This window comes from Camarhynchus parvulus, chromosome 6 (assembly GCF_901933205.1).
Source record: "Camarhynchus parvulus chromosome 6, STF_HiC, whole genome shotgun sequence".
NCBI classification, from domain to species: domain Eukaryota; kingdom Metazoa; phylum Chordata; class Aves; order Passeriformes; family Thraupidae; genus Camarhynchus; species Camarhynchus parvulus.
In genome coordinates, this window is record NC_044576.1 from 21146440 (window position 1) to 21167860 (window position 21421).

Sequence of the window (21421 nt, forward strand, 5' to 3'; positions counted from 1 at the left end):
CAGGGATACAGTCCAGCTCCAGCGCCCTGGTTCCCTCGGGTAGCCCCGGGCACGCACCGCTGCCCCCGGCCGAGCGGGACCCTCCGGCCCGGAGGAGAAGCCCGAGGCGCCGGTAACGGGGCAGCTCTGAGGCGATCCGTGCTCTGAGAAAAACGGGAGGTCAGCCTGCAAGTTACACGGATTGAGTCATGTAGAGTTAAACTAACCCCTCCCACAGCTATGGACCACTAAAGCGCCCGTTTTCATGAGCACCTCTCACTAAGGCAGCTCGGAGCCGGCAGAGGCTGAGAGAGGAAGGAGGGGGGAGCGCGGGAGGAGGGAGCGAGCACCGGCACTGATGGACGAGCCAAAGGGTAAGGACAGAAGGGAGCCGCCGCTCTCCGAAGGCAGCCCTCATCCCCGGCGAGGGGCGCGGGGCTCGGCGGGGAGCCCCCAGGGCGGCGGCATCCCGCGGCCGGCGCTCGGGGGAGGCTGTGCATATTCATGAGGAGCTCCTTCGGGATGTGCCAGTCAGGCGGGAGCTGCGGCTGCGGCATCCCCGAGCGGCGCGTCCCTCCCTCCGCGCCCGCGGAGCGCTGCCGGCGGTGGGCGAGGGCTCCGCGGCGGGGGCTTGCCGGGGTGGGCGCAGCCCTGCCGCAGTCCGCCCCCGGCTGACATCATCTTCCAGCCCCTGGACTCCGGGTCGCTCCTGGAGGGACAATGCCGAGTTGTGCCCGGGAGCCCGGGCGGGGGGCCGCGGCTGCTGGGGGGAGCCGGCGGTGGCCGCGGGCCGGCGGTCCCCGGGCGGGGCGGGCGGGAGCGGGGGCTCCGCGCCGGCGGCTGCCGGAGTTTGTCCGGGCCAAGGCGGGGGATCCCGTCCCGCGGCAGTGCGGGGGATCCCCTCCCGCGGCGGGCAGCAGCCCCGGCCGGTCCCGGCTGCCGCCGGCGCTGTTCCCGGGCCGGCGCCGCGCTCCAAGGGCGAAGGGGGCGGGGAGGGCAGAGCACAAACTCGGTGGAAGTGTTGGTTGTCAGGAGACCTCGGTGGGAACAATGGCTGAGGGCTGGAAGCAGCGCGGTGCTGGCTGCGAGGGGCTCTCGGTGCATGGGCTCGGAAGAGGAGAATTCCCCATCCGGCAGCCTGGCAGCCCTCTAGCCTTGAGTGCGGTCCTGAGGAGCGGGGCAGGGACCCGGCAATAGCTGCAGATGCTTATTGCACGGTGATTTTTCTACAAGATACATGTCTTGTACTTGGCTTTGCCTTTTATAATCAGCTGACACGGTGCACGTAGCAGCACTAGTCACAACGTTTGGCAGAAACATTTCCTAGTTTAGTATCAGCTTTTTTCTATCTGGGTGCCTTACCCTCTGTTTACAGCGCCTTCTTCTGCAACACGATCCGTCTTTCCGTGCTGCTGACAGCTCTGCGCTCCGTGCGGGGCTTTCAAACACAAAGCAGGAACTCGGACAAATTCACAAGAGGCAGTAAACAGGAAAAATATTTGGGCAGATAGTTTCTTGTTCAGTACCAGGTGGAAGTCTCTCATTCATCATTGTTATGACAACGGGGAAACAAAATGTGATTTCTTTTCTCCCCCTAGAATAAATAAAATGTTAAACTGGACCTTTCCAACCTTTTATCTTCATAGAATGTGATAAATGGCATTTGAGGGGAAGGAGCATTTTCTCAGTCTGACAAGCATCAAAATTTAAAGCAAAGACTGGCGGAAGGAGAAGGTTAGCTCATTAGTTTATGCAGTCATGAGTGAAGCTGGAAATATTTGGAGATAATTTGCCTCTGTTGAGGAGGGAGATAAGAATAGCTTTGAAACCAGCTTTTAAAAGTTTCATTCCAAAAATGAAATATAATGCTTGAACAGAGATGTCGTTTCTAGTGGATGAGGAATCACAGGGAAGAAACTTGGATAATGAGAACTGATTTAGGAAAAACGACCACATAAGCCTTCTTTTAGAAAGTGGAATTTTAAAGAGACAGAAGGAAACTAAAGGAAACTGACAGTGCTCAAGCCAATTGCAGATGAGGCAATGATGGTTCTGTAACAGGCTGACCCACAGAGCATGCAAGTATTGCAAGACCCCATAGAAAATCAGTGCAATAAATAGCAAGGAATTGCATTTCATTTGTGTGGGAAAAGAAAACACCACACTGCTTCTGAGACTGCCTCTCGCAGTATCTTTTCCAGAAGCAGCAGTCAATTGGCTCAACACAGGGCAGTCTGAGACAGGTGGTATTCATCAAGTAGTAGGAAGGTTCCACCTTGAAATGAGGCACAAATGCACACCAAGGGCATGTCCGTTCATCACAAAGGAATTATTAAGAAGTGTTTCAGTAAGACACCTGTTTCCTGTGAGCCATGTCCACAGGGACTGTAATAAGTGCCTTTGGAACACTACTCTTCAGTTTTAGGAAGCTTGTTTTAAAACACTGACACCGTCAGCTCTGCTTTGAAATTGGCTAAAATGGCACCAAAATAAATTCTGTTTGGGATATTACATAGCAACAGGTTATATCATTGATCACTGAATACTTGGGCAGAAAACATGACAACCTTAAAAATACATGTTACTGGAAGATGCATGGCTGTGCTTCAGTCTGGCAAGAGCATGACACTGATCTCATGTAGACAGCAATGAAAAGAAAGAAACGTTATTAAATCTATCTATTTTAACATAAAAGGTGCTCATGTAGTAACTCTGATTTGGAGGTCTCTATATACACAGAGATTAATTAATCGCTGTCTGATGACTGCTCTCTATAGATCATTCCAGCATGGAACAGTAATAAAGCAAAATCTGACAGGGAAAAAAATTAAAGGAATGTGAATGGAAAAATCACAAGTTTAATGAAGATATATTGAGCAGCACATCAAAACCAAGAATGAAGATGACTTTGATTTGTTCATTCAAGCAGTGAAGTTAAAACAAGTAAATTAAAGGAAAAAACAAGTAAATTAAAAGGAAATGGAGAAGAGGAAGTGGAGAACATCTGATGGAAAACATAGACTGAATTGGGGAAGATTATTTAGAGAAAGTAAAGATGTCAGGGGGAAATCTAAATTTATTAGGCCTGGCACAATTCAAAGGAAGCATTTAGTATGCCTTAGGAACAAAATAATGTGTGTAGATCAATTGCAAGATCATTATGGAGGTGGACAGAGCAAGATTTTAATGACAATGCAAGACAAAACCAGAAAAGTGTTGGCTAAATACTTTTCCAAAATTGGGGGAGGAGGGGAGGCAATGAATTCTGATATAAAGGAATATTTCATGGATATTCATGGAAGTACTTTGATTTGTAGATTAACGTTTTGGGGTCAATAAAGTTTAACAACAATTTGAAATGAAATGTGCTTAATACTTACTGAGAAGATCTATAAGCAATACTGTTAATTTTCAGCAAGCTGGAGCACTATGGATATCTCTGACAATGGGAAGAATGCTATTGTTCACCCAATATCCCAGCAGCATGATGGTGGATATTCTGGAGAGCTGCTGTCAACATAGCCTGACATTAGTCTTATAGAAATTACTGGATAGGTCTCCTCAGTAACCAAGTGTTAATGGCTAGTTTGATTATATTCTTTTGGTTATGTAGAGAATAAAACTTATCAAAGTAACTTTCAGAGTAATATTGTAGAAATGGGTAACACTGTCAAAATGGATAACAGAATGAATGTATGGAAAAGGAAATTACTCATCCCAGCCAGAAGCAAACTTATGAGTTCATGTGGCCCCCTCAAGTGAGCAGATTGGTCTGCATCCTAGGATGGAGATAGTCCCACTTACAAGAGTCTGCAGCAAGAACTTCAAGGAATATGTTTCTTTTGGGTTTGGAACTTGGCTGGAGAATGCACTTAAAAGAAGGAGTGGTGGGAAGTATTTCAAGTAAAAGATCAAGTAGATCTTTTAATCTGTCTTTACTTTCTTGAAGGCTCTTTTGTTTACACAGTAAGTCAGCTGATTTAAAAAAATAGCTGTCACACAAGCCTGGTGTGATTCCCATTCGGAAAAAAAACCAGGCTGCATTTTGTCTTATGCATGTGAACATTCATTGAAGTTCTAGGAAAAAAAAATAAGTATTCTTAAAAGCTGAGTGGCTGTTGAATAAATCTGGGTTGTAAGTTAAGGGACTTCCAAAGCCTGACTCTCCGGATAGCTAAGAACCACCACACAAAAGGAAAACTGGAAGAACTGAATTCCCTGGCTGGTATTTGACAGCCATGGTCTGGATTATAAGTGTAGGACTGGGAAGGCACTGGTCCTTTATTTTCCAACTAATTATTTGCACTTGCTTTATTTTCCAGAGGAAAAAAATGTGGTTGAAAAGATTAAACACGAATACCTTCCATGTTTAAACTTCTTCACAATAGATACACTTCCAATGTTGTTCTGATTGCAAAAGTCTCCCTATGACTCTCTAGCAAAGAATGAACTAATGGATTAAGACCTGGGTAACAATAGACCTCAAAATAGTTATCAAAGGAAATAATCATGAAACAGCTGTGTTTTCAGAGGTATTCTGCAAGAGGCCTGATGGCATTAGACATTTCCAATAATGATCTAAAAAGCATAAAATCACTGCTGATTTGCGGATGGAGTTTGTCAATGCTAGGAGGACCAGTACAAATACCAATTAAGTCAGAGGAAAAAGTCTAAAGAAGCCAAGAGTGGTTGGAAAGATAAAGAGCAAATAAAAGGCTTTAAGCCAAGCCTGTAAAAGCATAGCTAATGTGACTTTGTGAGGAAAATTGGACATTCAAACGTTGAATAGACCAGAAAGATTTCCAGACAATGTTGTTCAGAAAAAAATGTTTAGAGGTGTGTGCATGTATGTATATGTCTATAAATATATATATGTCTGGGACAGCCATAACTCAGAGGTTTTGGGTTCTTTGTTACCATGGAGGAAGAAGGTTGTCCTCTAGTCAACCTTATTGACCACTGCAATCTGTTTGCCCCTTGACTTCTAATTACCAAAAACATGCAGAATACCCTTGGGGAATTTCTAGAGGAGAAAGAATAAATTTAAGAGGCCGAACATCTGAAAAGGGTGGCAGAAGCTATAATAATTTATAATCTTTTTGGTTTTATCTAAGTTGCAAAACTGGCATCATGTGGTACAAAAGTATCATGCTTAGTTACATTCCTTCTTTTCCTAAGACATCTTTCCACCTGTGGGTTTGAGAGCAGCAGAAAATGAAATTTTTGGATTAATAGCCTCTGGGTAGGTATTTTATACCTTCTTAGTAGCCCAATGCCCAATAACAGTGTTCCACAGAGCTCGATGTGGTTGGAAGTGTGTTGAGACAGAAGCTGAGTTCTCAGCTTAGAAATCATCTGTTCAGGGTGGTTAAGATTTCGTTAGAGACAGAAGTGTTTGGGCTGAATTGGGACAAAGTAGGTGATACTGAAATTACTTTGGAGGGCCCCCCTCCTAAGGGATTAGTATTGCTTGAGACTGAGCAAATTTAAATTGTAAAATTTTGGATCATGTTCACAAGAGAAGCACCCCAGTTCATTTTCTGAAAGCCAAGTTAGATGTGGATTACTTATAAAACTCTATTATTTTGTCATCTAGGTGTGAGAACTGGCTTTAAGTTTCAACTCATTGGAAACCTCCCTCTGAGCAGAACTGAAGGTTTGTGGCAGGCATTTCCATCAGAGTCTCTTAGTCACAGAGCTGTTGCCAGAATGCTCACAATGGAGAACAGCAGAGCCTAAGAGTGCACTTCTACTTTTTATCATTTCATATAAATCTTGCTGAAAGAGCAAAGGCACCTGTCCTTGTCTCTAGCCTTGTTATTTTTATTCTGTGATAACTTTCAGTTTGTCCAACTTGAAAGTCAACACTGGCCCAAGTGAGAGAACAGAAGGAGGGTAAGGGTAAAAGTCACTTTCATGAAAGTTATTGGGAGGTGCAGGAGGAAAATCTTCATTGCAACACAAGGAGAGACACAAAACAAACCCTGTGCTCTGAAACGTTGCATTAATAGTACAAATTAAGAAAAGGGGAAAAGTGTGAGAGACCAGATGGAAGAGAACAGAGTCGGCTAAGTGCACACTGAACAAATTCATCTGCTCACATCATCTCATGCACTCACTGCCCCCGAATGTGGAAAATGCTGCAAAGATCTGTTTCCCAGGCTGCTCTTTGTCTTTGTCCCTCTGTCCCTAGTGCTGCACTGGCTGTTCACACTCAAGGGTGATGCAGGCAATGTAATGGTCAGTGCTGTCACTGTCCTGTGGGTGCTTAGCCACCACCAACAATGCCACAACTCTGCCTGTTGTGGTTCTTGTCTAAAACCTTTGGGGCCCATATTTGTCCATTCCAGCTTGGGAAGAGCTTTCAGTGAGGATTTGCAGAGCCACTTCACTGTCTTCCTTTATACTGCCTTTCAAACTCCCCTTGTGCTGTCAACACAGGGATTAAGTTTCTAGTATGAGAAGCCACACACCCATCAGTCTGACCTGTGCTGTTCTATGCTCCCTTGTGACCTTCATCCAGCTGAATACTACATCTCTTCTGAATAAAAAGTACCCCTTACAGGGTAACTGACTGATTTACAGGCTGGGACTTGCACCTTTAAGCAAACGTTTTCATGTTGCCTGAGTAGAAGTTAAAGGCTCTTAGTTTGATTTGTATTCTCCCATTTGATTTGTATTCTTCTCCTGAGAATCTTGGCCTTGATCACAAATCATGGTGAGTGCCAGAGTGTTCTTGATGGAGAGGATGCAAAGAAAAAGGACCTATTTTTACAAAGGGATGAGATTTAGTTTGTTTTTTTATTAACTGTCCGCAACCTCTCAGCCAAAGCTCAAACCATCCCTGGCCTTTGAGCTCAGTGTGCTGACTGGAAAAGGTTAGTCAGCAGCTCAGGACTCAGAAACCACTTCAGCCTCTCAGCTGGTTCACAGCACTGTCACAATCTGCTTGTAGGGCTCCCGAGACAGAGGAGACACAGGAGGGGCTGGTTCAGCTGCTGCTTCAGCTGCTGTGGTTTCTAACGTTCACCAGAAGTCCCGCTGCCGCTGGGGGCAGGGGAGGCAGCAGCATCTCCACCTTCCTCCCTGGGCTTAGCAAGAAGGGGTAGACTCCTCCAAGAGTGAGGGATGGAGGGAATTTGGAGTCCCTTCAGTACAGCTGATGGATGGAAACATCCAGAGTGCATGGCAGAGCCCGGGGAGCAGGCATGCAGTGGGAGGAAGGGTGGAGCTGCTTTGTGGAGGGTGGGTTTGCTGGTGGGGACAGGTAATGGAATGGGATTTGTTCCTCTGCTGAGAACTGTCCCTCCCTGCTGTTTGCCAGAATGGGAGTGGGCAGCTCCTGCCAGGGAGAACATCTGCTCTTTGCTACAATCAGCCCCTAGCTGCTGGCTCCAGATTCCTTTGGGAAATGTACTGGAAATCTGCAATTTGAATTGAATGTGCCAAATAAATTGATCTAAAGCTTCTACATATTTAGTCTCACTTCACTGAAATCATGTAGGAAGCTTACTGTTTGTCAGCTTTGTTTGAGACTGCAGTAAACATGAAGACAGTGGAAGCCAAAAAGAACTTTATTCTGGTAAATCTAGTGGTCAGGCTCTTGTTTACAATACTTAGAAATACTGCTGTGACCAAAAGCATGAAAGCCATACAGAAAAGCAGAAAAGAATGCTCCAGCACGGTTCTTTAGAATTTATTCTGTCATTAACTAAAGAGAATTGGGATGGTATTTGAAAGGTGGAACTATGGCATAAGACAGAGGTAGGATAGTCCCTTTTTGTGGTACAGCAAACAGAGCAGTTAAGCAAACTGTGAAACTAAACCCCTGCACTTCATCTTAAAAATAGCGGTTTACAATAGAACCTGGCCCCATGCTATGCACTCCTTGTTAAAGACAGTAATTTCACTGTTGCTTTTTAGGTTACAAAGCGTGTCTCAGCTACAGAGACCAGTAATTTCTCTACCAATTTAAGAATCTTCAGTCCTGTGGCCACTTGGCACCTAAGAATGTTAACTGGATCCCATAAGCCTTGCTGGGAATAGATGTCCTTCTGTAAACAGGGATTTGGAGAACTTCTTTTGCCTCTCTGTTTCTCAGGAGATTGTAACAATAAATTTACGCATCTCAGGAATTTTTTGTGTGCTGTAGCAGTTAGTCTTTAGTTTATTGGCATCTTTATAATGTAGTAATGAATTCTTTTAGCTCTGCAGGTTTCTCCTTCCTCCATCCCTGAAGTCTGCAGGAAGGAGACACAGGGAATGCTTTCATTTCTCCACGGGACTCTGATGTCTTTGTTACCCTTTTCCAGCCTGTTTCTTCTAACCTAAATGACATTTTTAATTTCTATTCCCTGCTTTTAAAGTTGTAGCAGAACTGCAGAGAAACTGTAGCATGAGTCATGTGCATACTTTACTGGACCATTAATCTCCAAATTGCTGTTAGTCTGGCAGAACATCAGAGAATATATCAAAATGATGGAAGATGAATTTAAGAGTAGCTGTAACCAAAGTGTGCTGCTCTTTTCCTGGACCTTGGGAATTCTGCCTCTTTGCAGGAGAGAGTGTGCTGCAACCCCTGGTCCATGAGAGCTACCCAGACAAGTGGGTGAGGTGGTCCACAGTGCAGAGCGCTGGGATGTCTGCTGCTCTCTTATGCTTTTTCATCAACCAGGGCCATAAGGCTAATGGTGCTGACCTCTGTAAACTCCTTGGCAATGTATGAGTGAAAAGCACTGTGTCATTTAAGTGTAATGAGTTGTTATTAGGGAAAGGCTGACAAAACTATGATGGGGCCTCCAGCATTACCTGTTTTGTATTAGTTTCCTGTATGATGTGGGCAGACAGCACTGCTGAGAGCTGGGGTCAGCTGTGAAAGCCACAGAGCCAAGGGGAGCCTGGCAATATTGGGAAAGTAGTGAGAGAATCCTGGCCTTGCTTGGTGTCTGTGTGGTGGGAGAAGGCTGGATTCATAAGACTGTGACATGAGAAAATGTGAGTGCAAAAAGCCTCCTTGTGGGTGCTGAAGTTCTGCTCTGGGATAACTGCAGCTGTCCTGTCTCACAGGAGCTTTATGGGAGAAGCTGAGGTTAATGCCAGCCTTGCCCTGCAAGCCTGGGTATAGGAACAGTACCAGGTCTTGGCTACACTGATGGCAATGGTCTCACCCTGTGCTGTCACAGGCAGCTGCTCTGCAGGGGACAGGCTGAAAACAGCTCCAGCTCTAACATTGCTGGTGAGATCTTGGTTGAAAACTGTTTTAAATCCTCAGTGGTGAGCCTGGTAGTGACACCCAGGGACAGGCTTCAGTGTTGTTCTGCAGGATTTCAGCATCCTCTAACTTCCCAAAGACTGCCACTGCTGCTGTGCTCGTGCTGTGCCACGAGCTCTGAGCAGGAGACCTGGCTGCATCTGAGCAGCAGAACTGCATGGTAACCACAGCAGCCCTAAAACCTACTTCCTTTGCTGCTGTCATAACCTAACCAAGCCAAGGAGACCCTTTGCCAGCTGCAGTGATGGCCTGTGAGAACACACCGTGCATAAGGTAGGCATGCAGCTGGAGGTGCAGGAATACTCCAGCTGGCCTGGAGGAAATGTGAATGGAAATATGTGTGTGAGAGAGAAGAAGCAACAGGAGTAACAGAATGGTCTGTATTGATAACCAAGGACGTAACTGACTGCACTAAAACTGGGTGAGTGCTGAAAAATGTGTTTGCAACAAGTCTGGCTGCCTGTGCCCTGATAAGCCTCGCATGGATGGTGTGTCAGGAAAAGGCTTGGGTGCTGATAAAGTGCAGACTAGTCCTTGGGGAACAAAACTGCTCAAATAACAGAGGGATCACAGTAAACTCAGAGCGCACCTTCTGTGCAAGTTGTCCTTCTCCTCCCCCCACAAGTGGGAGCTAAGGTACCCAAAATGGGGGGGGGAACGGCACTGAGCAGCCACCTGTTCTAGATAAAAGGGCTTTCCAGGAAAAAGGATCACCCTGTGGTAACCATTAACTCCTGAAGATGGCAAAAGACCTGCTCAAGAATTTGTAGCTTGTCACTGAAGAGGAACCCAAGGTGTGCAGTGAGGATTTGGCACTTGGCACACTGGGTCTCATCTCACAGAGGATCCTGCTGGAGCACCTCAGCGAGCTTGGTGCCTGTGAGTACAGGGGGAGTGAGGAAGAGTGAGTGTGAAAATGGGACCAGAACAATTTTTCAAAACTAACATCGTCTTCCTGTTTCGTAAGGTCGTGTGCTGTTGCTGCAGTAATTTGCTGTATCATAGCTACATTAAAAACTTCTCCATTCTTAAACAAAGCTTTCACATCTTTTTTCATTTATAACTGCTAAGACCATCAGAGTTTAAGAAGCTTTTGTTTTGGTGTGATCAGTGTAGCAAAAATATAATCAGGCCTAAGTTGAGCTGTAAGAGGCTCTAAGGGCTGAAAAATACTGGATAAAAATATCAGACAAAACAGGAGGGCAAGGAAAATTCTCAGATGCTTTCAGTGATGGCAAGTGCAAAACTGAAACTACTCCCAAGCACTTTGACTTCACTGTTCCCACCCAAAGCAAGTTGACTTCCCACATGCCTGCGTAAAAGATAAGCAGGTCATGGCCCAGGAAGAGACCTACTGCTGAGAGCCCTCTGAATAAGAGTGCTGTGGGAGCCCAGCCAGTTCATAAATGGATTCAAGACTAGGGTTCCCACATCTTCTCTGAGCAGACAGCCCAAAGAGTTACTGTACAGCTCCTATTTCTCCTTCAGCTGCTAGCTTTCATTTCTATCCTTCACATCTCTTTAAGTGAGCCCCATTTCTTTGGGATCAAATCCTGCTTTCAATTAGTGTTGTTTGCCTTATGAGCATCTAAAGTTTATTTTTCTCTTGCTTGTCTTTTTCTGAGTTTAATTGTTTCCTGTATAAGATGGTGGTTTCCATAGATACCTTGGACATCATTTATCACTCCTTCCTGGACATACAGTTCCTCCCAATGATTTACAAACAATTTGCCATATCTGCTTAAGACCTTGGTTTCTTCATCCATATCACTGCTATACTGAGCATTTTAACACTGTTGTTCTAACATGTCATCTTGATAAGCTGCCTTGTTCTCTTTGCACAGCTTTCAATCCACATGATGGAACTCTTGTCTGGCCAGTTTTATATTCAAACATGGTACATTGCATGTCTATTTTAGGATTTTGTACTGCTAATTGTTGGAAACTTTAGCTCAGCTTTTCTCTGCTATGGGTAACTGTTAAACAGAACAGTGTTTTGTTATTTTTGTTCCCCCCCCCGCCCCCTTGAGAAATGTTATCAAAGAACAAAGTCTGGCAAAGTATTCCGGGTTGGTATGCTCCTAAACGAGAGCTGAGATAGCAATGACTGTTGTTCTTTCAGACAGCTCTAGCGTGAGTTTTCTCCCCTTATCCTGTCTCCACCTTGTCCTGGAGGAAAGCATTTGTCCTGGATTGCAGAGGTAGACGATAATGTGAGTCACTGCTTGGTATTTAGTGGTGGGAAATTAGAGCGCTATCAGCCTCCCCAAGTCCTAACAGAAACAAAGAAAAATCTGGACAAGGTGTAAGTTAGTGCTCTCTTGGGTTATTTTGCTCTTATCAGGCTATTCAATGCACAAGTAGGGCTGTTCTGCTGATTCAGCATCACAAGAAATGATGCCAGGGCAGCTCCAGGCCACACTTAAGGAATTACAAAGGAGACCATTAGAGTCACAAGTTTTCTCTTTAGCTGATTTATAAATGGTTTTGTTTTCTTTCTTGATCATTTGTCCTAGAGCTGTTAATAAATAACTTTTTCAATGTCCCTGCTCCTGCAGGAGATGTGAGAAAAATGCGTGCTCATGTGAACTTGCTGCAAGCTCTGCAGCTGGGCTGGAGATCCTGTGGCTGGAAGGTTGGCTCTGGCTTGAGCTTGGAACCTCCCATCCCAAGCCAGAGGGAGAATGGTGCTGAAAGAGGCTGGGAAGCACGGTGGCTCCAGGGAAGCAGCAGACCTGTAGCTCCTTTTTGCATGGCCCAGGGTTTCTGGACAGAAGCCACAGGGCTGCTGTGACTGTCCCCCTGTACCTGTGCTGCCTTATCCAAAATATTTCATGTTTGTATTTTGAAATATTTGAGGCAAGAATAGTGGGGAGAGGGAAGATTAACGGAGATACACAAATTGAAGGCCAAACTATGGCTTGATTATAAATGGATTTCTTTCCCGGAGCCTGATTCTTCTTTCAGGATTCACTGCACATCCCAGTAATAAATCTGAACTTTAGAGATTAATAGCACCCTGTGCCAGACCATTCATCCAGCAAAACTCCTTTGCTGTTTTGTTACATGTCAGCATGAGGCTCCAGCCTTTTCAAAGTGCTCCTCTGACCACGAAAATTTGGATTCGTATTTACCTTATTACCTTTGTAGCTTCCAAGAAGTATTTCTTCTCTTATGCTCAGGAAATTTGTCAAGGTCTGTGCCCCACAATAGCCTCTGATCCCATGTTCCTTACCATTGGTTGTCACTAAAAATACCACAGGGTAATTTGTTTCCTGCTATTTGAAATGGAAATTGTAGCAGCATGAGGAACAGAGAATTATATTCATGCCAAATATCATGAGCTGAATTCTCCTCATGGTTTGTGGGAATCCTAGTTATTACAGCTGACCTCTGAGAAATCAGTATATTTTTCCACATGGCCTAGAGAGTGGATGTACTCCTCAGCAAGAAAAAGAAACTGTTCCAGCTGTCTCTTGTCCTGTGCTCTGCAATGAGGAATGGAGATTACAGTGCTGACAGCTGAACGTAAAGGGGTGAGTTGGGAAGTGTTTAAACAGAGTGCTGGTTTTTTTTTATGCATGCAGCCCTAACCCTGGCCTGCTGAAAGGAGGCAGCAGGGCTGCTGCCCTGCCTGAATAGCAAGGGCTCTTTGCTTCTTCTGCTGGGATTAGTTGCAAAGGGAAGGTGCCTACAGTGTTCTCTGCTACAAATGGGTGCTATGCATGTTAAGGGAGGAAAAACTCACTGGGTACCTTATAGGACTGAGAAATGCTCTTCTAAGGCAGCAAACAGAGGTGCTGGAAATCACAATACCAAGGGGTGGCACAACCTGGGTATGGGCAAAATCCCAGGCACAGTTAGGCACTGCAGCATGTGGGACTGCTGTGGAATGGGCACCACCCCAGGGGCCTTGCCAGCGGCTCTGCTGATGCTGCACCAGCTTGGAGCAGTGTTTGTGTGTCTGTGATCAGTCTCCAATGGTTTTGGTCCTGAATGGGAAGTGAAACTTCAGGAGAAATGCTGGTTGCTTTCGTGCGCAGAAATCGTCGGGCAGCACAGGCAGCGGCTCCGCTGGCTGACATGTGGCACTTTGGGCAGCTGGGCTGTTTTGGAAAGCAGGGAAGTGAGCCCCTGAAGGCAGTAATGTTATCCAACACACGAGGTCATCCCAGGAGCCTACAGTTCAGAGAAAAACATCCCTGAGGTGTGGTGAGAGGCTTGGTGGCCTCAGCCCCTTCAGGGCAGGGCGGGCTGTCAGTGCAGAGGGCTCCCAGGAAAAGTGGGGACTGCTGGGGACAGGAAAAGTGGGGACTGCTGGGGTTCTGATTTGCCACCACTGGGAGTCAAAGGGTACAGGGCAAGCTGTGGGTGAAGGGGCGCTTGGATCTCTTTCCTCTGCAGTCATTCCCCATCAGAACCTCCTGTGGGGCATTGCAGCATTTACAAAGCTCAGGACTTTTTGTTCTCCAGGAAGTTTCTGAACTTGCTGGCCCAACATGGGTGTTGGAGGGGGGAGTGGTTCTTCTGGAGGCTGTTTCCTCTCTTTTTTTCATAATAACTTGTACATCCCCCTCATGTGTGGGTGGTTGATGTGACACAGGAAAGGGTGGGCCATGCTGGGCTGGTGATGTGACTCACACATCATCCATCTTCCAGTGTAAGCAGTGGTCCTGCTGTCTTCAGCAGCAACCATAATTAAATATTTGTACACAATAGCTGACGGGGCTGAACTGGGAGCAAGAGACCAAAGCAACTGAAGATCAGTGCCTGACACCAGCCAGGATGCTGGGGACAGAGACAGGCATGGTTTTCTACACAGGGACAAGAAAAGCTGATATGATGGTGGATTTTAGTGAAAGACAAGGCAATTTCTCAGAACTAAGGGTGACCATCTCACAATGTGCAATGCATTACTTCTAGCTCAAGAGAAATGTGTGTTGACCCCAGTCACAAGAGAAAAAGAGGAATTTCTATGAGAGTTTCAAATTATTAAAAAAGTAATGCACACTTATTCTGTGTCAACAATGTCTAGTAACTCTTAAAAGAAGTAACATCACAAAATAAAAAATACTTGAGCTGGATCAGCAGAGTATTTAAAATGTGGAGATAGGAATGCTAATAAGAAGCAGCCCATTCTCTTCTTATTTCATTCCACAAAAGCCATAATCCAGCCATTGAAAGCTATGTTAATTTGAAAATAATTAAGTCTCTTTAAGATGCATATTCGGAGGCAAAAAAAAGAATTATAAAATTAGTGCAAATTTAAAGTTGGAAAGTGTAAAAGGTGGTCAAAAGAAGCATAAGGAAAAAATCATGGCCAGGGAGTTAAGAAGAGAAAGAAGAATGTAAGATCTTGAGCCCAAGTGGAAGCCTGGCAGCACTGTTGGGCCATTGCAAGTCTGTGTATTCAAACTATCAACAATGACAAAGCTGAAAAGTGTCAGTCCCTGGTGCATCTTTTTTTTTCCCCAAAAGACAAGAAAATGCCTTCACATCATGTGATAGTCAAGCATATTCAAACAAAAATTTAGCAGGTAATCCGAGGAGGAGGGGAAGCCTCCTTGAGCTCACTGGATATTTTCTGATGAAACTTCAAGCTTTGTGGATAATGGCAATAAATCTTCTCCAGTTAAAATATAGTTTGATGGCTAGTAGGAAATTAATGCCAGAGGTTTCCTGACAGGAAATTGATGTAACTGATAACAGTTTTCTCTTCTGATTTGAAAAACATCTTTGATGTGAGAATTGTAAAGAAATGAGTATGAGTACAAGCAGGATACAGGCTTAAAAGTCCGGTAACCATCATATAAATGTGAAAAAAACCTATCTAAAGGTATTGTGTCAGCAGCATCCTGACACTTGCTGGTTGTATTTAAGAATATTGAGTATCTGGGTCTGACTGCTGTGATGCAAGCCAGAAAAATATCTTCCTACAGAGAGATTATTTAATGAGCTGGGCAGAGAGATTATTCAATGGGCATTGGACTTGGTGGGGGCAGTGTATGACACCAGGGAGATGGGCTGTGAGGCCAAGGAGGGAGGGGGTGTCAGTGCCTTGCAGAGAGGGAGGCTGAGCACCATCCCCAGCCCTACAGCGTGGGAAGGTCTCTGACGGGGGAACCTGCTTTGTGCATGGCGACTGGGGCACTTGGTGTGGCAGTCTGGGCCACTGGGGCTCAGGCCAGAACCTCTGGACAACACCTCTCCAGCAGAAACTGCACTGCAGGGCCAGGGGGATGCCGGGGCACAAAGCCCCTCTGTGCTGCAGGCAGCTGTGGAGAGGAGAGAAATGTGTGCTGCCTGCTCCTTTGTATCCATCCCCTGCTCTTATTGCTCAGCTTTTGCTGCCTCCAGCACCCAGCAGCTCTCCAGGATTTCCATGTGCTTTTCTTTTTTCCACGGAAAGAGGGCTCATTCAATGTGTCTTGTGCAATTTCTCAGGGCTGTATCCCAGCCACAACACTAAAAGCAGCAAAAGGATGAGGAATTCCCACACCAAGCAGTGCTGCACACATGGATAGCACCCAGCAGGGTGGCTGCCATGGCTGAATTATGTCTGAACAAAACCTGGGGCTTCGTTGGGCAAAGGAGGGAGCACCTTTGTACAACTGCATCTGTATCCCACGGGGAGAGCACATGCACTGCATTGGCTTTGCTGACAGCATAACTTATGAGTGCATTGTCCCCTTTTTGCTGATCCCCCTCCTTCTGAACCAAGGAAACGGAACTGGGAGAAAATCCAGGAGCCACCCTCATCCTGAGGCAGGATTGGCTACACCAGTGCTGGCAGACAGAAATGTCATTTGTCTGAAGACAATTAATGAGCCTTCTTTACTCTTCTTTTTTGCAAACTTGACAATTCAATTCCTTCAATCTTTCCTCATAGGTCAAGCTTTTAGGCTTGTGATCTTTCTTGCTCTCTTCTGGAGTTTCTCCAAGTGGTCAACATCTTTCCTGAAAGGCAGTGTCCAAAATTGGTCATAGAACCTCACAGGAGGATTTACCAGCTTTAGATGGAGGCAAAGATTACTATAAACTGCTGTAGCTGCAATAACGTTTTCTCTGGAAAAGCTACTTAACAGATTGCTCACCACCCTGTCCTTGGGTGATGGCTCTTCCCTAAATGTCATATTTGCTCTTGTCCTTAAGTGAGTTAGATGTTTTCACCAGGCTCTCACCTATTTGTCAAATTTATTTTCAGTTCCAGCCCTAGGTATCAGTGTGCTTTGCTCCCAGCTTGGTGCTGTCTCAGATACAGGCACACTCTGTGTCTTCCAGCTCAACTAATGCACAGGTATGTGTGCACATGGCACAGTTCAAGCTGCCAAGCTGTATAGCCCAAATTCATAGGACTCTGTGGGTTTTGAGACATGTAGGGATGCATGATTTCAGTATCAAATATATCTGAGAGACAGCATCCAAAAAACTCATTATACTGTTTGGATTATCAGTTTCACTGACACTTCAATGTTTGTACTTCAGCACTTAGAAGTATTTCATCTGGAAAAATATAACTCAGTAAATGTGTATTTATAATTCTACATAGCACTACAAGGAGGGGCAGAGATCACACCAGTATTTAGGCCACAGTCTTTACCATATGAATTATTAAAACTTGGAGCAGAGTCTCCCACACTGTTCCATGTAACAGTTGTAAAAAGTGATGTACAAGCCTGATCTGGAGCTTGAATTCTATAAATTCTATAAAGCCCCTTAAACCAAAGCCATTGACTTACTGTATATGTACTTGTATGTAAATTCTAAGCCAAACCTGAGCCTCTTGACAGCCTAAGAAAAGGCTTTTCTAATATGCTGGCCTGAAACAGGTGGTTTACATTACTTTGCAGCAAAGTCTTCCTAGGTAACTTGGATACAAGCATGTTGAAATGAAAAAGGCAGATGAAGAATGAGTAAGAAGTCAGTTGGGGACAGGGAAAATTTCATAAAAGGGTTGATAAATGAAGCAGTGTGGTTCTTCTGAGTGTTTATGCACTCAGATTTTTGGTTATGGTGAGTGAAGACAGGAGAGTAATGTGCATCAAACCCTGAACCCTGCAAGTTCAGCACCTCACAGAGTAATCAGTGAGACAATTTCAGGCAATTCAGCCTGTAAAACTTCGTTACTACTGAAATCTCATTTTCACTCACCAGGAGGATGATGGGTGTGTCTCTTCTCCACGTTGAACAGCAGCACTGACTGCTCCCATGCCCTTTCCCTACCATCACTGCCAGCAGAACTCCACAGACACAAACTCCTGCAGTTAGAAAATGTGCACAGGCTGCATCACCAGAGCCCGTCTCTCCTGGGTGGGTTTGCTGAGTTCGCATGAGAGGTTCTGGGCTGACTTAGCACAGCCTGTGCTGGAGGATGACCATGTTTCTGAAGTAGTACTCACTTCATTTAGGCTGGGACTGTATCATCCCTTGTGTTCACTGCTGTGCAAGGCCAGTCTCCTTGCAGCTCTGGTCAGAATGCTCCATAAAAATATAAGCAAGTAATTCTACATGCAGAGAAGTGATGCAGGACTCCTCAGTTAGACAATGCTGGGAAAGACAAAAATCCAGAAAGGATCATTTCTTACAAATTGACTGAGAATAAATTCTCTTAGGACTGGGCATTTCAGAAGTTGTGAGATAGAAGTGGGAGAAAGGCAGAGAGAACAGACTGACAATAAATAAATTAAGGCTGAAAATGGGAATGTTTCTGACCACAGAGAGAAGAGCTGAGAGGATAAAGGTGATAGTGGGAACTGTCTCTGTCAGTGTGGAACTTGTGCAGTGGAAAGGAGATGGCCTTGCAGTACAAATTCTTGTGATCCCTCCTGTAACAGACTGAGCATGAACATCCAAATGAAAATCAAACATCAGCTTTACCTGTTGTGCAAAGTCAGAGCTTACAAAAACATTTGTATTTATTAGAGATGATGGGTCACAGTGAGAACCAAGCATGGCTTTGGTCTATGTTCAGCATCTTTTCTGCTTGACATTCCTAATGTCACTCCTTAAACAAGCCTTAGTCTCTGCTTATTGCACATCTAAAAGCAGCTGGTTGCCCGATTCCTTTTAACTTATGTTAGTAAGTCTTGTTTGGTGAGAAGGGAGTTGAGGGTGGGCAGCCTTGGCTGTGAGTGACATCTCCTGGCATGCAGAGGTGCTGTTGATTTAGTGTAGTTTGGCCAGAGGGGCCATTTCCTATTTGTCTTGAGCTCTGGAAGACACAAGAGTCAAATCTGCTTCCTTGCCTTCACACAGAGCTGCCTCCCACGCTGGTGTGGTCCTTCCTGGTTATTCACTAAGAGCGACAGGGTTTCCACAGCAAAATTGCTGCCACCTGCAGTGACTGACAACATCCTCCCAGTTCTCTGTCTTGGAGACAGAAAGGATGTTAGATCTGTTCATGTTTTGGGGCCATCACTGGATGGAACCAGTGGTAGCCCCTACAAAAAAGCAAAGAGACCAAAACTGGAAACAGACAGAGATGCCTGAGCAGCTGGGCTGTGCTCCAGCATCTGGAGAGTGCTCAATGCCCGTGCAGCCGGGCAGGGCTCCAGCATCAAGCAGCTCTGAGCTCTAAGAGGAGAAAAGCAGCATCATTTCTATGCCTCCTTATGGCCCTGTGGGATGTTTTAGTCACTGCACACAGTGGGCAGTGTGAGAGAAAGAGTAGAGATCTGTCTCTGCTGGGATTCTGACTGGGCACGGGGACAGAAGATCATATCTGCTTAATCTTTAGCTGAGGAAAACTGCTAGTGGAAGGAAAACCCTGGGGCCTGGCAATCAGTCAAGTACTGCTCCACTTGGTGGACACTGGGGAGTGTTTGCATGGCATTCAGCAGTGAGAATGTGAAACTCTAAGGAGCTGGAGGAAGCTGGAATAGCTTAATTGTTTAGTCCCTGCAGAACCTGCAATTACACCTAGAGCTGATGCAGGTAACCAAGTGCACAGAAAAGGGAACTAATTGAAATACCTTACCTTTCTGAACAAACAGCAAGTGAATTTTAACTACATTGAATTCTTTAGATAGAATTGCAATGTTGGTTTTTGTTTGGATTTTTAAAAATAAGTTTGTCTTTTTTAAACAAGTCTGTCAAGTATTCAAGTCTGTACACTTTGAGTGCTCTTTGGAAGGTTATTACTTTGTTACATTACCTTCTGGATTATGCTTAGCACCTTGTACCTTTTCTTGTATGAATCATTTCAATGAAGTGCTTCTCGGTAGCATTAGAGTTCACAGAGATGGATGGTGTGGTATGGGATACAGCAATGAAGTCACTATATACAAACCCCAGAGTCCTGAAAAGTGCTCATGATACTGAACTAAAATTCAGGCAAAAGTTATATTCAGGGTTAAGAAAATAACATGCCTTGGCAAAAAAATTACTGATCTCAGGCCACAGGTGGGATGCAGACAATTATCATTATGTCTCTGCCTTCGGACAAGGGATTTCTAGTTCATAATTGGGATGATCCATTACAGTGAGAACAGTGCTCCTGCTTTGCTGCCAATGCTGCCACTTTCAGAGCATGGCTGCTGAAAAGATACAGCAGTCTGACAATACCCATCACAACAGGAAATCTGAAAATCTTAGAACTTGTGCAAAGTCATATGTCCTTCATTCCTATGACTGCAAACACGTAACAAATTTGTTCATGGCTGCCTCTGGGCAAGATCTCAGAGGAACGGTGGCAACAAATCTGTGGATGTGCTGTGCAACTGTCAGCAGCAGTTTCAGTTTTCAGGCACGCTAACTTCATATCTATACTGTGCAGCTAATTTTAATTATAGCATCTGCTTTAATTCGTTTTTCTAGGGTTAAAATAGTTTTTGTTCAACAGACATGCTCAGTGCTACCATAACCTGAGCCAACTACTCTCTCCAATGAGAAGGAAGGTCTCCCAGCTGTCATGCTCTGCTGTTTCTAATCACTTCAAGCCCTGAGTTCTGGGCGTTTTTGAATAGAGTTGGATAAAATACATTCTTACTTCCTACTGTCTGGTATGTGCACTAGGTTATTTTTTTAAGCTGCATTCTTGGAAATATTGGCAAGCATGCTGGCCCTCTAATAGGCACTCACAAAATGCGAGCTTTACAAGCTTCCAAATTTCACAGTTAACCTCAGCAGATTTACACAGAGAGAGCACAGAGCTCCAGGCATTCCCAATGGGCCAGTGTTGCATTCCCAATGGGCCTGTCTGAGGCATCTTCAAAGCAAGCCCCACTGGCACTTTTAGGTTCCATTTTCTCTAAGGTAAGAAGATGTTATTTGTCTGTGGTTAGAAATTTCTAGAGGTTTGTTGCTTCTTTTCACTTGGGCTAACTTCTGAGAATAACTTGAGGATTTAGGGTCATTTGTAAGGTCAGGTAACACTGTATAGTTCTGGAACCTGAGACTGCCTCTCAGAGCAGTTAGAAGCTGACCCAGTTCAGAACTTGAATGCTTTTCATATTTGCATGCATGATATGAAGTGCCAGGATGGATTTGGCATATTAATCTGGATCTGGAGGTCTGGAGACCTCTGGAACACAAATTCTGGTGCAGATCAGGTTCTCTCAGAGCATGATAATAGTTGATGTGGTTGCCTGTACCAAGGTATTGCCATCCTGAATGACTGTAATGTACTTCTAAACATCTCCTGGAGTGTTTGTGTAAAAGGAGAAGAGAAACAATTTCCCATGCGAGTCAGATGATCAGTGCTTTTGAGTCTGAAGCATCACTGTTGGTAGAAATGGTTTTCATGTTATAGTGGGAGCACATATGTCCCCTGGAGTTATTTGTTTTAAATGTTGACTTTACATCAAAGCTATAAATCTGGAAATTATGCTGATATCCTTTCTAGAGTTCCATGTAGGCAGATGGTATTTTATTAAACAGTTGAAAAATTGGCCAGGTCTAAGTTGTGAAATGAGGTTTTGACTGTGGGATACATGAAGGACTATCCAAAGCAGAAAAATGTGAAAGACAGCATCATGCTAGCCACTAACAAGTGCAACTATATGTATTTTGGTTCTGAAAGCTCAGATGACATATTGGTTGTGAATTATTTTCATCAGCCATAAGTGGCCTTTTTTACAGAATTCTATTGCTAACCATGTATAGTAAACCACAAAAATCTTAATCTGTTAGATAGGTTATCCCAAATATGCCTGTAACATTTAAGGAATTAGA

At 44.8% G+C, this 21421-nt stretch overlaps 1 protein-coding gene across 4 annotated transcripts in view; it reads left to right on the plus strand.

The window, feature by feature from the left end:
- Window positions 1-275: 275 nt before the first annotated feature.
- Window positions 276-21421, plus strand: part of ENTPD1 (ectonucleoside triphosphate diphosphohydrolase 1) — a 31901-nt gene continuing 10755 nt past the window's right edge. For 2 of the 4 annotated variants that reach the window (XR_004060854.1, XM_030951640.1), the window contains exon 1: window positions 276-353. Coding sequence is in view for 1 of the 4 variants with exons in the window: in XM_030951640.1 (XP_030807500.1) it covers window positions 338-353 (16 nt within the window). In the remaining 3 variants the exon portion in view is untranslated. Of the gene's footprint in view, window positions 354-12755; window positions 12787-20395; window positions 20504-21421 lie in introns of those variants that run through there. The other 2 variants (XM_030951642.1, XM_030951641.1) reach the window with 2 other exon arrangements.